Source organism: Acomys russatus, chromosome 7 (assembly GCF_903995435.1).
Source record: "Acomys russatus chromosome 7, mAcoRus1.1, whole genome shotgun sequence".
Taxonomy (NCBI): Eukaryota; Metazoa; Chordata; class Mammalia; order Rodentia; family Muridae; genus Acomys; species Acomys russatus.
In genome coordinates this window covers 51,883,111-51,896,140 of record NC_067143.1, presented here as the reverse complement: position 1 = coordinate 51,896,140, position 13,030 = coordinate 51,883,111, and the positions used below count along the sequence as shown (strand labels likewise).

General features: G+C 41.6%; 2 protein-coding genes across 2 annotated transcripts in view; both read left to right on the top strand.

Annotated features, from left to right (window-relative positions):
* The window catches only part of Serpinh1 (serpin family H member 1), a 671,742-nt gene that overhangs the window by 86,001 nt on the left and 572,711 nt on the right, over positions 1 to 13,030 (top strand). The window lies entirely within an intron of this gene.
* Rnf169 (ring finger protein 169) overlaps positions 1 to 13,030 on the top strand; it is a 56,297-nt gene that overhangs the window by 28,907 nt on the left and 14,360 nt on the right. The window contains exon 3 of the mRNA XM_051149008.1: positions 9,317 to 9,463. Within this exon, the coding sequence (XP_051004965.1) occupies positions 9,317 to 9,463 (147 nt within the window). The remainder of the gene's footprint in view (positions 1 to 9,316; positions 9,464 to 13,030) is intronic.

The window sequence follows — 13,030 nt, the reverse complement described above, 5'->3', positions numbered from 1 at the left end:
CTATTTAGCCCCTAGTACAAATAAAATACTTTGTTAAACTATCTGGTTAATTATCCTTTTAATAAGTTATGATAGCTTTTTTTCATTCGTGAAAGGCAGCTGAATGTAAGTCTTTGAATTATGAAAACCGTCAAAACTTTTTTAAAAATTATTTTTATGTGTATGGGTATTTTGCCTGCATGTATGTGTGTCTACCAATTGCATGTAGGTGCCAAAGGAGGCCAAAGGGGAGGATATTTGATCCCCTGGGACTAGAGAAACAGAAAGCTGTTAACTGCTATGTGTGTGCTGGGTATGGAACCTGGGCTCTTGGAAAGAGCAGCCATCTCTTCAGCCTGGTGAAAACCATTAAAAAAAGATCAGGTTATGAAAAAGGCTGAAAGAAAAAAAGGGGAAATCACCAGTAATCCTGCCGCTGCGGGCCTCTACTCCACCTCCACCCCTGTGATCGTGATAAATGTTGTGTGTAGCAGCTGAGTGTGATAGTGCATGCCTGTAATCCCAGAATTGAGTGGCTGAGGTAGATCTCAAGTTAGAGGCCAGTTCAGATTTCATAGAAAATGCTGACCATGCTGCCTAGTGAAAACCAAAAGCAAAACATGTTTACTATAAATATAAGCTTAAGACTTTAAAAATGAATGTAGGAGTATACTTTGCATGCTGTCTTTATCATTTCTTTTACAATGTCGCTCATCATGTGAACTGTCCATTATAAGAAACATCCATGTAGGGTCTAGAGAGATAAACAGAACTGGCTGCTTTTAAAGAGGACCCAGATTCAACTCCCAGCACCCATAAGGCAGCTTACAGTCCTTTGTAACTCCATTCCAGGGGATCCAATGCCCCTTCTGGCTTCTGTAGGCACTGTACACAGATGGTGCACAGGCATGCATATATACATACAGGCAAAACACTCACACACACAAAAATAAAGGTTTAAAAAAATCATGTTGATGTTTTTTTCCATTCTGATGGTGGCAAGTACTGCACCACTGAACTGTTACTGCCCACTCCCCCAACATTTTCAGTAGCCATAGAGAATTTCAGAGAATGCTACTGTCAGTGTTTTCTTAAATGTCAAGACCGAGGGTCAGAAATAACTTTTAAAAGTGAATGTAATAATATTCTACAGAGAATTTTATTTTTATCTTTTATTACTTGTTTTAAAGATTCATTTTTATTTATATGTATTTGCATGTGTGTATCTGCCATATGTGTGTGGGTGCCCATGGAGGCCAAAAGAGGGAGCTGGATCCCTGGAGTTGGCGTTATATGTAGTTATGAGGCATCTGATGTGGGTGCTGGGAACTGAACCAAGGTCCTTTTGGGAGAACAACAAGGGCTGAGCCATCCTTATAGCCGTGTGTGTGTGTGTGTGTGTGTGTGTGTGTGTGTGTGTGTGTGTGTTGGGAGGGAGCAATTGAGGTGGGTTTTGAAACAGAGTTTCTCTGTGTATTCCCAGCTGTCCTGGGAACTTGCTTTGTGGACCAGGCTGGCCTCAGACTCAGAGATCCACCTGTCTCTGCTTCACAAGTGCTGGGGTTAAAAGTATATGCCAGCACCACCCAGCTTATAGCCTTTAAAAAATACTATTTTAAAAATAAATGTAAAAGTCTCACTTCTTTTTCCTTGAAACAGGGTCTCTCTGAATATATGTGGTTGGCCTGGACCTTAGTATATAGACCCAGGCAGGCCTCAAACTCATAGAATTCTGCCTACCTCTGGCTCTGAAGGCTCGGATTAAAATTGTGTGCCATCATGCCCACTCACTTATTCTTTTTATAATTAAGGATCTATTTATTTATCTTAGACTTTCCAAAAATGCAAATATTTATCAAGTGATAAATATTGTACAGTTACTACTAACCTAAACTGTGTGGCAGTATTGCAGAGCCAACTGCCTGACTTGAAATCCTACTTTTGCTGCTTACTAACATGTAAATTTAGGCAAACTACATAATTTTTGTATGTCTCAGTTTCCTGGTCTTTAAATGGACACTATAGTACCCAGCTTACCCTTGTGAAATACTGTTGGCACATGTAAATCCAAATATAGCTATTAGTTTTCTTATTAGAATTTATAAGATGAGCACATAGCTACTCCCACCTGCTGCTTTAGTTTTGCTTGGGTGACAAATGGCAGGTGTTGAAATGTTGGGGTTGAAGCTGGAGAGATGATGCTGTGTAGCCAGGTGACCAGCCTCTCCCTCAGGAGGTGATGCTGAGAATCCTTCCTTGCGTTTCTTGACTGCTGGATGTTACTGTAGACGTTATATCTGTTCAAATGTTTTGCTAGTTTTCAATTTTTTTTTTTTTTTTGCTTAATTTTGTAAGATTTTTATATATTCTCGATTCCAGTCTTTGATGGGTTCATGCTCTGCACATGCCGTCCTGTGTTTCATCTTCTCATTGTCTTAGTGTCTGGAAGAGCAGTTGTAATTTGATGCACTGTATTCCTACATCTCCCTTGTGGGCTGCGCTGGTGGTGCTGTGTGTAAGAATTTCTTGCCCAGCGTGAGGACACAGAAAGTTTCTGCTATATTTTTTCTGTGGAAGTAATATAGTTTTAGGTTTAATATTTATGTCTGCGATGTATTTTCAGCTGCTGTTTCCATGTAGATGCCCTGTTTGTTCCAGGACCATTTGAGGAAGATCTATCCTTTTCCCATTACATTATCTTTTCACTTTTGCTGAAAAATAATTAGCCATATATTTGTGTCTTTTTTTTTTAATTTCTAGATTCCATATTATCTGTACCCTTGATCTATTTTTATGCAAATTTCTTGTTGCTTTAATTTCTGTACTCCTGATGAATCACTTTTAAGGTTCACTGTATATCTAACTTTATAGGCGGGTCACCAGTTCTGGCCCGAAAATATCCTGTTTTGTTTGTTTGGTTTGGTTTGGTTTTGGTTTTTTGAAGCAGGATTTCTCTGTATTCCTGGCTGTCCTAGAACTCACTCTGTAGACCAGGCTAGCCTCGAATTCACACAGATCCTCTTGCCTCTGCCACTCAAGTACTCGATTAAAGGAGTGTACCACCACCACCTGGTTACGTGTTAGAATTTTTATTAAGATTGCATTAATCCATAGGTCAGTTTAGGGAGAATTGGCATGTTAATAATATTGAACCTTTAAACCTCTCAGTATCATATATTTCATTTATTTACTTATCTACCATATATTCTATTTACATAGACTATCATATATTCTATTTTTACTTTTTGGTTCTCAGTTTACAGACCTTTTGTCAGATTAATCTTAGGTATTCTAATTTTTGAATGTTACTGTTTATGATGTTTATTTTGATCAGTGCAGATGTATAAAGACAACTGATGTTTTTTCTGTTTGGCATTTCACTCTACAATTTTGTTATGCTCATGTAGTAGTTCTTGAAGTAGTGACTGTTACCAGAGGTCTTCATGTTAGAGTTTAAGGATTATGATGTAGCCATCAAGACAGTATGGTGCTGACAATAAAAATGCATGCAGTTGTCTTAGCTTAGATTGCTACAGTAGAATCTTGTAGGATTAGTGGCTTAAATAGCAAGCATCTCTCATAGTGATCGGGGTTGGGAAATATAGAAAATCACGGAACATATCTGTTGTGTTCTCATGGTAGGCCTCTTCCTGGTCTATAGATAGCTGCCCTCTCCTTCATCCTCCCATGGTGGGAGCAGAGCAAGGATGGAGACAGACAGATAGACAGGGAGGGAGGGAGAAGGCAAACACCAGCTCTCCTTATAAGGAAGGGCGCCAGAGCTACTCATGAGCTCATGTTGTCACATTAGGGGCTAAAGTCTCAAATACAAATGCTGGGATGGAAGACACAAGCATATAGACCCTAACAAAAGTCAGTTGCTGTCACTGAAGTCATTTAATGGTCAAAGAATAGTCTTTCAACAACTGTAGTGGAGTAAACTCAACATCTCATGAATGAGTAAGAGTGAATTTTAATCTCTGTTTGATACTATATATAAAAAATGGCTTTAAAATGTAGTGTAAAGCTAGACATTGTGGTGCACGCCTTTAATCACAGCACTCAAGAGGCAGAGGCAGGTGGATCTCTGTGAGTTCCAGGCCAGCCTGGTCTACATAATGAGTTCCAGAACAGCCAGAGGTACATAGTGAGACTCTGTCTGAAAAACCAGAAAAACAAAACAAAACAAGATAAACAAAGTGTAAGAACTAGAACTGCACAGAAAGAAACAATTAAAAAAAAAAAAAAAAAAGAAAGAAACAATAAAAAGTCATGATCTTGGAGTAGGCAGAGGTTTTCTAGAAAGGAGAACAGTGATGTGTCAGACTTTTTAATAGAAGAAAAAAATTACCAATATGTAATAACAAACTCAGTTATATGAATAAAATCATCAGAGAGAATGCAATTGAGAAAATGCCTCCATAAAATCAGCTGTAGGTAAGCCCATAGGGCCTTTCTTAATTAGTGATTGACGGGGTGGGCCTAGCCCTTGGTGGGTGGTGCCATCCCTGGCCTGGTGGTCCTGGGTTCCATAGGAAAGCAGGCTGAGCAATCCGTGAAGCAGCACCCCTCCATGGCCTCTACATCAGCTCCTGCCTCCAGGTTCCTGCTCTGCTTGAGTGTCTGCTCTCACTGCTTTTGGTGATGAGCTGTTACATGGCTGTTCATGGTGCTTCATCACAGTAGTAGTGACCCTGGCTAAGACAGCCAATATATTGATTTTGTCATAATGTAAAAACAAAATCTAACAAAACCCACAAACCTTGCTCCTCAAGTCTGTTATTAAATAAATAAAAAGGCAACGCTAAAATAAGGAGAAAAGTATTCTCAAAATGAACTTGTATCCAGAATATATCAAACGTTATTGTACATCTTAATAAGATAATAAATAAATAAGTAAAATTATAAAAGAGCAAAAGGTTTGAAGAGACATTTCACAAAACAGCATAGCCTATTAAGGACACGAAAAGACAGTATAATTAACCACTAGGGAAATACTAATTAAAACCACAGAGACAGCATCTTATGTTCTCTCTCATGGCTGAAAAGACAACAGTTCCCAGATGTAAGAAAGAATGTGAGCACCTAATCCTAGTCTCTCAGAGCCCTGCCTCCGAATACCACTAACATGCACTCTTGGTGAGCATATTTAAACTATAACACAGAGACATATAATGCAGATATATGTACGTGTGTATGTTATCCTGACAGTCCTCATATCCAAAGAATATAAGTAACTCTTATTAGAAGGGCAAAAATGTGACTACGCATGCCAAGGAGAGGATGTGCAAGTAATGAGTTTAGGAAAGATGCTCTACAATCCTGGTTGTCAGGGGAATGCAGATTAGAGTCATAATGCAGTACCAACCCACAGGATGGCAAAAATAGAGTACTGAGTGGAGGAGAGTCTGGGAGCGGCTGTTGCCCTCCTACACAGAGGGCTGCAGGTGGGAGTGGAGTTTGTATAATCAACTTGAAGAGCTGGCTGCATGCCATATCTTATGACTCAACGGTTTCTCTAGCTACTATCCCGTGGTATGCATATTCCTAAGTAAGTAGTCAAGAATTCTAGCTTATTTTTAAATAGCCACAGACTAAAATGTCTCCAGGTATTGATGAATAATAGAATGGTTGGATTGTTTTAAAGTCAAACAATACAACTAAAAAAACAAAATGAGAAGGAACACACGCAGGTAAGTTCACAGAGTGATGAATGAAGGATGACAGTAAAAAGTATAACACTCCATGTACATAAAAATAAAAAATAGGCCAGATATAGTGGCACATGCCTGCATTCCCAGCATTTGAGAAATTGAGGCAGTAGGCTGGAGAGTTCCAGGCTTTCTTGGGTTCTAATATGAGATGCTGCCGTAAGCCCCAAGAAAAACAAGTAGATAAACTTGTTTTTGTTATTTTAAAGTGTTAGAAAACAAGCCTAGTTACTTTTGGGTAAGGAATTGGTACAGGACACAGCTACAGGTTGGAGTTTTTACAACTCACTTCTTAAGTACAACTAGTTTACTATGCTTCTTTGAACTCAAGGAACCTCTATGTCCACCTAGTCAACACCAAATTTATAACCACACATACGAATGAAGATAGGAGCAGGGCAGGTCCTGTTGGGGCAGCCTGTCGCTTTGCTATGCTTTCTAGGTGCACCATACTCTGGCCTTCATATGCTAGCAGAGCTGTTAGGTTCTCTCCTGGAGTCTCACAAAGTGTGAATAAAACGTGGGCGGCCGTACAAATGTAATGGATGGACACAGAGGCTAAGTGTTTAGCTCAGCACCTGGCACACAGTTAGCAAGTGCAGATGCTATGATGCTAAAAGCTGATCTTTTTTGTGCCACTTTGCCTCTGTATCCCCTGAAAAAGAAAATGCCCATCTGTGTGTGTTTTGTGGTCAGTTGCTAAACGAGAGCCTCTAAAGTAGTAGAAGACATGAATTCTTCCCTGCGGGCTGTGAGCACGGCCTTCAGTTTTGTTTCCTGTCTTTGGGTTTGCTTTTCTGTCAGTATGGTCTCATTGAATTGGGTGGAGCTGGGGTTCCATTTCGCTGTGTTGCATGTGATATTTTCTGCTTAGGTATAGCTACTTGAAGTAGGTTCAGTGTCTCAGGGTCTAGTTCAGGCTCACTGGAGACAGACCTACAGAAATGGGAAAGTCAGGCTTTACTGTCTTGTCTTTGTTACTGTGGGTTATTATTACTATTTACGCCTAGCGACAATGGCCTATCAAAAGTGTGTATGATGGCAAAGCCGTAATGCCAGCACTTGGGAAGCCAAGGGAGTAGCACCCCAGGTGAGAGCTAGCCTGTGCTACATAGTGAAACATGGGTCAGTGACATGACTCAGGGAGTAAGGGCACCTGCTGCCACGCCTACTGTGTGTGCCATCCCTGGAACCCACACAAGAGAAGCAGAGAACAAACTCCTGCAACCTTTTCCCAACAACACATGCACTATGGATGCTGGCATGCACCTACTCATCAGTGTAAACAGTACACAAAATCAATACTCACTAATTAATTAAAAACGAAACAGCACCTTCCCGTAAAATATCCTTGTTTCTTTAGCTTTATTTTTTTTTAAGTTTTTATTAATTCTTGGTGAATTTCATATCATACACTCCAGGCCTACTCATCTCCCAGTTCCTCCAAATCCACCCTCCATCCTTGCAACCTCCTCCCCCCAAAGAAAACAAAAAACAAAAGTTAAAAAGTTAAAAAAAAAAAAATCACTGTGGAAACTGGTGTGTCACAGTGTGTCACATGGTATACCTTTTTCACCCAGACAACTTTACTTGCCAATGTTTATTGCTAATGAGTCATTGGTCTTGTTCAAGGCCTTTGGCTTCTGCTACACTGTCAATACTGGATCCTCACAAGGGCTCCTCTCAGGTATCCTGTTGCTGCCCTGTGTCTTGGGGATCCAGCAGCTTATAGATGGGGTAGATGTTGTGGTAGTCCAGCTCAAAACCCTGGATCTAGGCCTGGGTGGTAGCTGAGTTGGTCGGCCCATCAGCTCTCCCTTTCCCAAGCCAGCAGGGCCAGCTCTCCTGTGTGCCACAGCTGGTGAGGGATGGGGCCAGCTCAGCTTAGCCTTTGGACATCAACATGGCCCCAGGCAGCAGTCCAGACCATGGACTTCCACATGGACTTTGGTGTTCACATGGGCCATGGACATTGACACAGACCTCTGCTGTGGCAGGGCCATGGTCACAGACATGACCTTCAGCAGCAGCATGGGCTACTCACATCAGTCTGTACTCGCTGCTGTGGCATCCCCAGTTCCACCTCTTCACACAGTACACCAGACACTCTGCTCTTTCCCTTCGCTCCACCACATGCTTGGCCATCAGTGAAGGCTGCCCACCTGGCTGTCTTCTGTTTGCTCCAGGTATGGACGGTCCTTTCATCTTTATCTTTTTACAAGAAATGAAATCTATAAATAGTTTATCAGTGCATGGATTATATATCATCTCATTTAAATTCACTAAAACTTTTGAGTAGTAAAATACGAAGTAAAAGTAGAAAGGACGCTTGATACACTGTAAGAGCAAGACCCTCTGTCGACCGTTTAGAATACTTACAGCCATGGCTTCTCAGGGTAAGAGCAAGACCCTCTGTCGACCGTTTAGAATACTTACAGCCATGGCTTCTCAGGGTAAGAACAAGATCCTCTGTCGAGCATTTAGAATACTTACAGCCATGGCTTCTCAGGGTAAGAACAAGATCCTCTGTCGAGCATTTAGAATACTTACAGCCATGGCTTTCTCAGGGTAAGAACAAGACCCTGTGTCGACCATTTAGAATACTTACAGCCATGGCTTCTCAGGGTAAGACACAGAGGCCCATGTTTGGAGCTACGTAAACGATGAGATCATCCAGGTTTTTACTAAAAGTCCTCTGCTAGTCGCACAATGCACCACTCCCTTTTCCAATGAGAAGCCTATATCTGTACCTTAGATTTCTCTGTAGGCCTTGTGTCTTTGTTGGCCTATCCTGTGACTGTGGGATATGAACATAAAATGAGGCTGTTGGAATTGGGAGAAGTCACTGTTGCTGCCAATAGACCCAGCCAGCTCCTCATGTGCTTTCATGGCTTCTGCTTTTCTCCTGACCCAGTACAATTAAATGTAACTTACAGGGTAAACATTTTAGGTTTAAGGGTTTTTTTTTTTTTTTTTTGTATGTGAATAAATATCTATACAGCTAGCTTTTATGGTTTCATGTTGCTTAAGAATACAGTTCAGGGCTGGAGAGATAGCTGAGAGGTTAGGAGCACTGGCTGCTCTTCCAGAGGTCCTAAGTTCAATTCCCAGCAATCACACGATGACTCACAACCATCTATAATGAGATCTGGTGCCCTCCTCTGGCCTGAACGTGTACATGCAGGCAGAACACTATGCATAATACATAAATTTTCAAAATCTTTAAACAGAAAAAAGACTGCAGTTCAGTTTTATGCTATGGAGTATGTGTTTAGCTAGAGAAGTTGTTCCCAGCCTGTGTGTTCCAGCTCTCTCACAGAGGTAACATATCAGATGTCCTGCATATCAGACATTACATTATGATTCATAACAGTAGAAAAAGTATAGCTATGAAGTAGCAATGAAATGATTTTATGGTTAGGGATCACTACAACATGAGGAACTGTATTAAAGGGTTGAGAGCCACTGAGCTAGAGCCACGTAAAAGCAGATTTACTTAAAAGTCAGGGTGGCCATGTCTAATGAGAGAGTCCCCTGGAGGCTTGATCTTGTCTGTAGAGTAAAGAAGGTTTTAAGTCTAGAATTTTCTAAAACTCTACTGTCTTTGTGTGGTGTGTATTTTTCAGCTGAGAGAAGAGAAGTTACAAGAAGAAAAAACTTGTGAGGATCAGATCCACAAGCTACTGCAAGAGGATTCAGAAACGGGGAAGAGGAAAACAGATGAACAGAAAAAGAGAGATGAGCCAGTAGTGCTGAAAGCAAGCCTGGAGCAGGTGAGTGGGTCACTGTGGGTGAGCGCCTGCCTCGGGCTAGCAGTTGAGCCAAAGACATGGGTCTGAGAGCTCTGTGTTGGCAGACTGTGATACCAGAGATGCTGAGTGTGCAGCCTGAGTGTGAAGTGCTTTCCGTCCAGCTAGGAGGAAGTACTTTCTAATATGGACTCTGTAGGAAGATTAAAGGAACAGAAGAAAGACGAGCGAGAACAAGCTGGGATCGTGTGCTGCATGTGATAAGATTTGTACTGATACCATCAGGTCGATGTATATGCTGGGTTTTGACATTAAACTTTATACATCTTAATATCATCAATTAGATTTTTTTTTAAAGCTTGTATTTCACTTTCCTTTCTCCTCTATAATCCCTTAAGCAGAACAATGCTTAGATATAAAGTATGTCCCTGAAGTCTAAGCTTAACAAATTAGCCATATGATTGTGCCAAATCTTGCCTGGATGCTTTTCATCACTTATGTTTTATTACTTATTCGCATATGTGAGTACATACATATGCTAACACACATATGGTGGTCAAAAGACAAACTATGGGTCCTGGGGATTGAACTCAGATGGTCAGGTACCATCATCCACCAACCCATCTCACTGGACCAAGAAGGTATTTTTTGAAAATATAATTATATTCATATAGAAAATAACAATTTAATATCAGTTTTACTCATAACAGTTTGAAGATGTAACATTTTTGGGTTTTGGTTCTTTTTCAAGACAGGGTTTCTTTGTGTAGTGTTGACTGTCCTGGACTCCCTTTGTAGACCAGACTGACCTTGAATTCACAGAAATCCACCTGCCTCCCTGATGATGTATATATTTTGAGTCATGTATTTTAAGCATTTTTATGTAGTCTTGTTAACATTTCAGGTTATTTTTTAATGGATTAAAGGTAATGAAGCCTTAGCATAATATGAAGATAGGCAGCATAAGAGAGTAGGAAAGGAGGAGAGCTGGACAGATGGCTGCTCTTGCAGAGCCATCTTGGTTTGATAACCATCACCCACATGGTGCTTACAGCCTCCTATAACTCCAGTTCCAAGGGATCTCATATCCTTTTCTGGGGTATCCCCTTTTACATGGGGACCAGGTACACATGGGGAATATGCAGGCCAAATATTCATAAAAATTAAGTAAGTGTGTGTGTGTGTGTGTGTGTGTGTGTGTGTGTGTGTGTGTGTGTGTGTGTGTACGTACACAGAGAGAATGAATAGAAAAAAATTCTGCATAATCAGCATTGTATCTAACCATGCATTCTGGCCAGGTTTCTTTCTGTTTCTGGTTTAGTTTCTTTCTTTCTTTCTTTTTAAAGATTATTTTATTATTATGTATACAGTGTTCTGTTTGCATGTGTATCTACACACCAGAAGAGGTCACCAGATATCATTGTAGATGATTATGAGCCACCATGTGGTTGCTGGGAATAGAACTTAGGACCTTTGGAAGTGCTCTTAACCTCTGAGCCATCTCTCCAGCCCTCTAGCTTAGTTTCCATAAAGGCTTTTATTTTTCTCTGAGCCTCAGAAACAGAATTTTTAAAGCTGTCCTAGTCAGTGTATTTGTTGACTGCCATATTCAGATGACGTATGATTCTGATTATAGTATTAATCATCATTAATTATTGATTTAAAGTAAATACTTTTAATAAACGTCATGGTAGCACACTTCTGTAATAGCAGCACTTGGGAGCCTGAGGCAGGAGGGTTGCAGTAAGGCTAACTTGGGCTCTGTACTGAGTTCTAGGTCTTCCTGGACTATGTGTAACAGGGCTCCTCCTCTTCCTCCTCCTCTTCCTCTTCCTCCTCTTCCTCCTCTTCCTCCTCCTCCTCCTTTCTTCTTTCTTCTTTCTTCTTTCTTCTTTCTTCTTCTTCTTCTGACAGGGTTTCTCTGTGTAGTCTTGGCTGTCCTGGACTCACTTTGTAGACCAGGCTGGCCTCAAACTCACAGCAGTCCACCTGCCTCTGCCTCCCGAGTGCTGGGATTAAAAGCATGTGCCACCATCCCAGCAAGGTTCTTTCTTAAAACAGTACAAATAAAACAAAGGCACTTAAATTTTATAAATTTTCAATCCTGTAAAAGATTCCATTTAGCAAGCATAAAATGCTGTGTGATCTCAATTCTGTGCACCCCACGAATCTTGAAAGGCAAAAGACTGCTGCTAGCTAGTAAGGATACAATTAGCTTAGGAGGCAATAGGATATGGTTTGACTGCAGCCTCAGTTGTGGGCTGTAGTCTCTGAAGGGTGGTGCAACTTTGCCTCTTTCTCGGTCTTAATGTCCTCAGGCACACAGCCCAGAGGCCCCCAAATCTTGATAGAGGCGGTCCTTCAGTGGAAGAAGCCAAGAGACCCAGATCCCCCAGGGGACTGGCTGTGGGCCTGCTTCTGTGCCAAGGCTGGGAGGCATGGTAGATGCTTTGCTTTTGGCACTGCCGTCTTTGAAATAGGAAGCAGCTGCAACAGTGCAATTGACTTATTTGAAGGAAAGAGAAAATAGACGCTCAGATCCCTTTATTGGTAACAGCCAGGTTCATAACTTGTCAATGAGAAGCACAGTGAGTAAAATCTAACTTTTTCTGAATTTTTATGATCCTGTACTTTTCTACTCTCCCTATTTCCTTTTAATTTTTTTCAGAGATTTAAATGGCTTTAATAGTTTTTAGACAGGCCAGGCATGGTGGCGCATGCCTTTAATCCTAGCACCTGGGAAGCAGACACAGGTGGATCTCTGTGAGTTCAAGGCCAGCCTGGTCTCCTGAGCTAGCTTTAAACCAGCCAGGGCTCCACAGAGAAGCCCTATCTTTAAAAGCAACCCCCTCCCCCCCCCCCCCCAAAAAAAAAAGAAAAGAAAAAAGTAGTTTTGGACTGATACTGGCTTGTTCTCTCAGCTAGAGAGACTGAAGTCAGAAGATTGCAACTTCATGGTCTGATGGGGCCTCAGAGTGAGTTCAAGGCCAGCTTGGGCAACCCAGTGAGACTATTTAACATCAAAGACTGGACAGTGGAGGGGAGGAGCCCTTGACTAGCAGGTACAGAGCTCTGGGTTCACTCCCAGTGATAGGGAAAAGCCAGGCCTTGGTCTTGAGCAAATGGTTTTATTATATTAAAATTGGGGCCCAAGAGAACCTGAACCGGCCTCAGCGGGAAGCCAGGCAGAGGAGGGTTATATTCAGGGTGCGCACATCACGATGGGCTGAGCCGTCCCCTTCCTGCCTCCACACCTCGCTACCTCCACATTAAGGGAGGACTCCTCACCAGCACCCAGGTCCTTCCTCAAGCATGATTCAAGCTAGGTATTTTCTCCTTGACTGTGTTCCACGTCTCTCAGGAGTAGAACCATTTGCTGCCAGCATATGTGCTCTGCCTTCCTTTCGCAGGTGCATTCCCAACAGCTTGCTGCTGGGAAGGTTGCTATTTGCCACTCTAAGTCCGGTTTAAAACTGCGATCCTCACTTCATTTACCCTCCTTTTCTCATTCCACCCTTAGTACTTTGTGACTTACATGACTTTATACTTGCATTATAGATTTTTATGTTTGTTTCTCTTTGAGATTGCTTG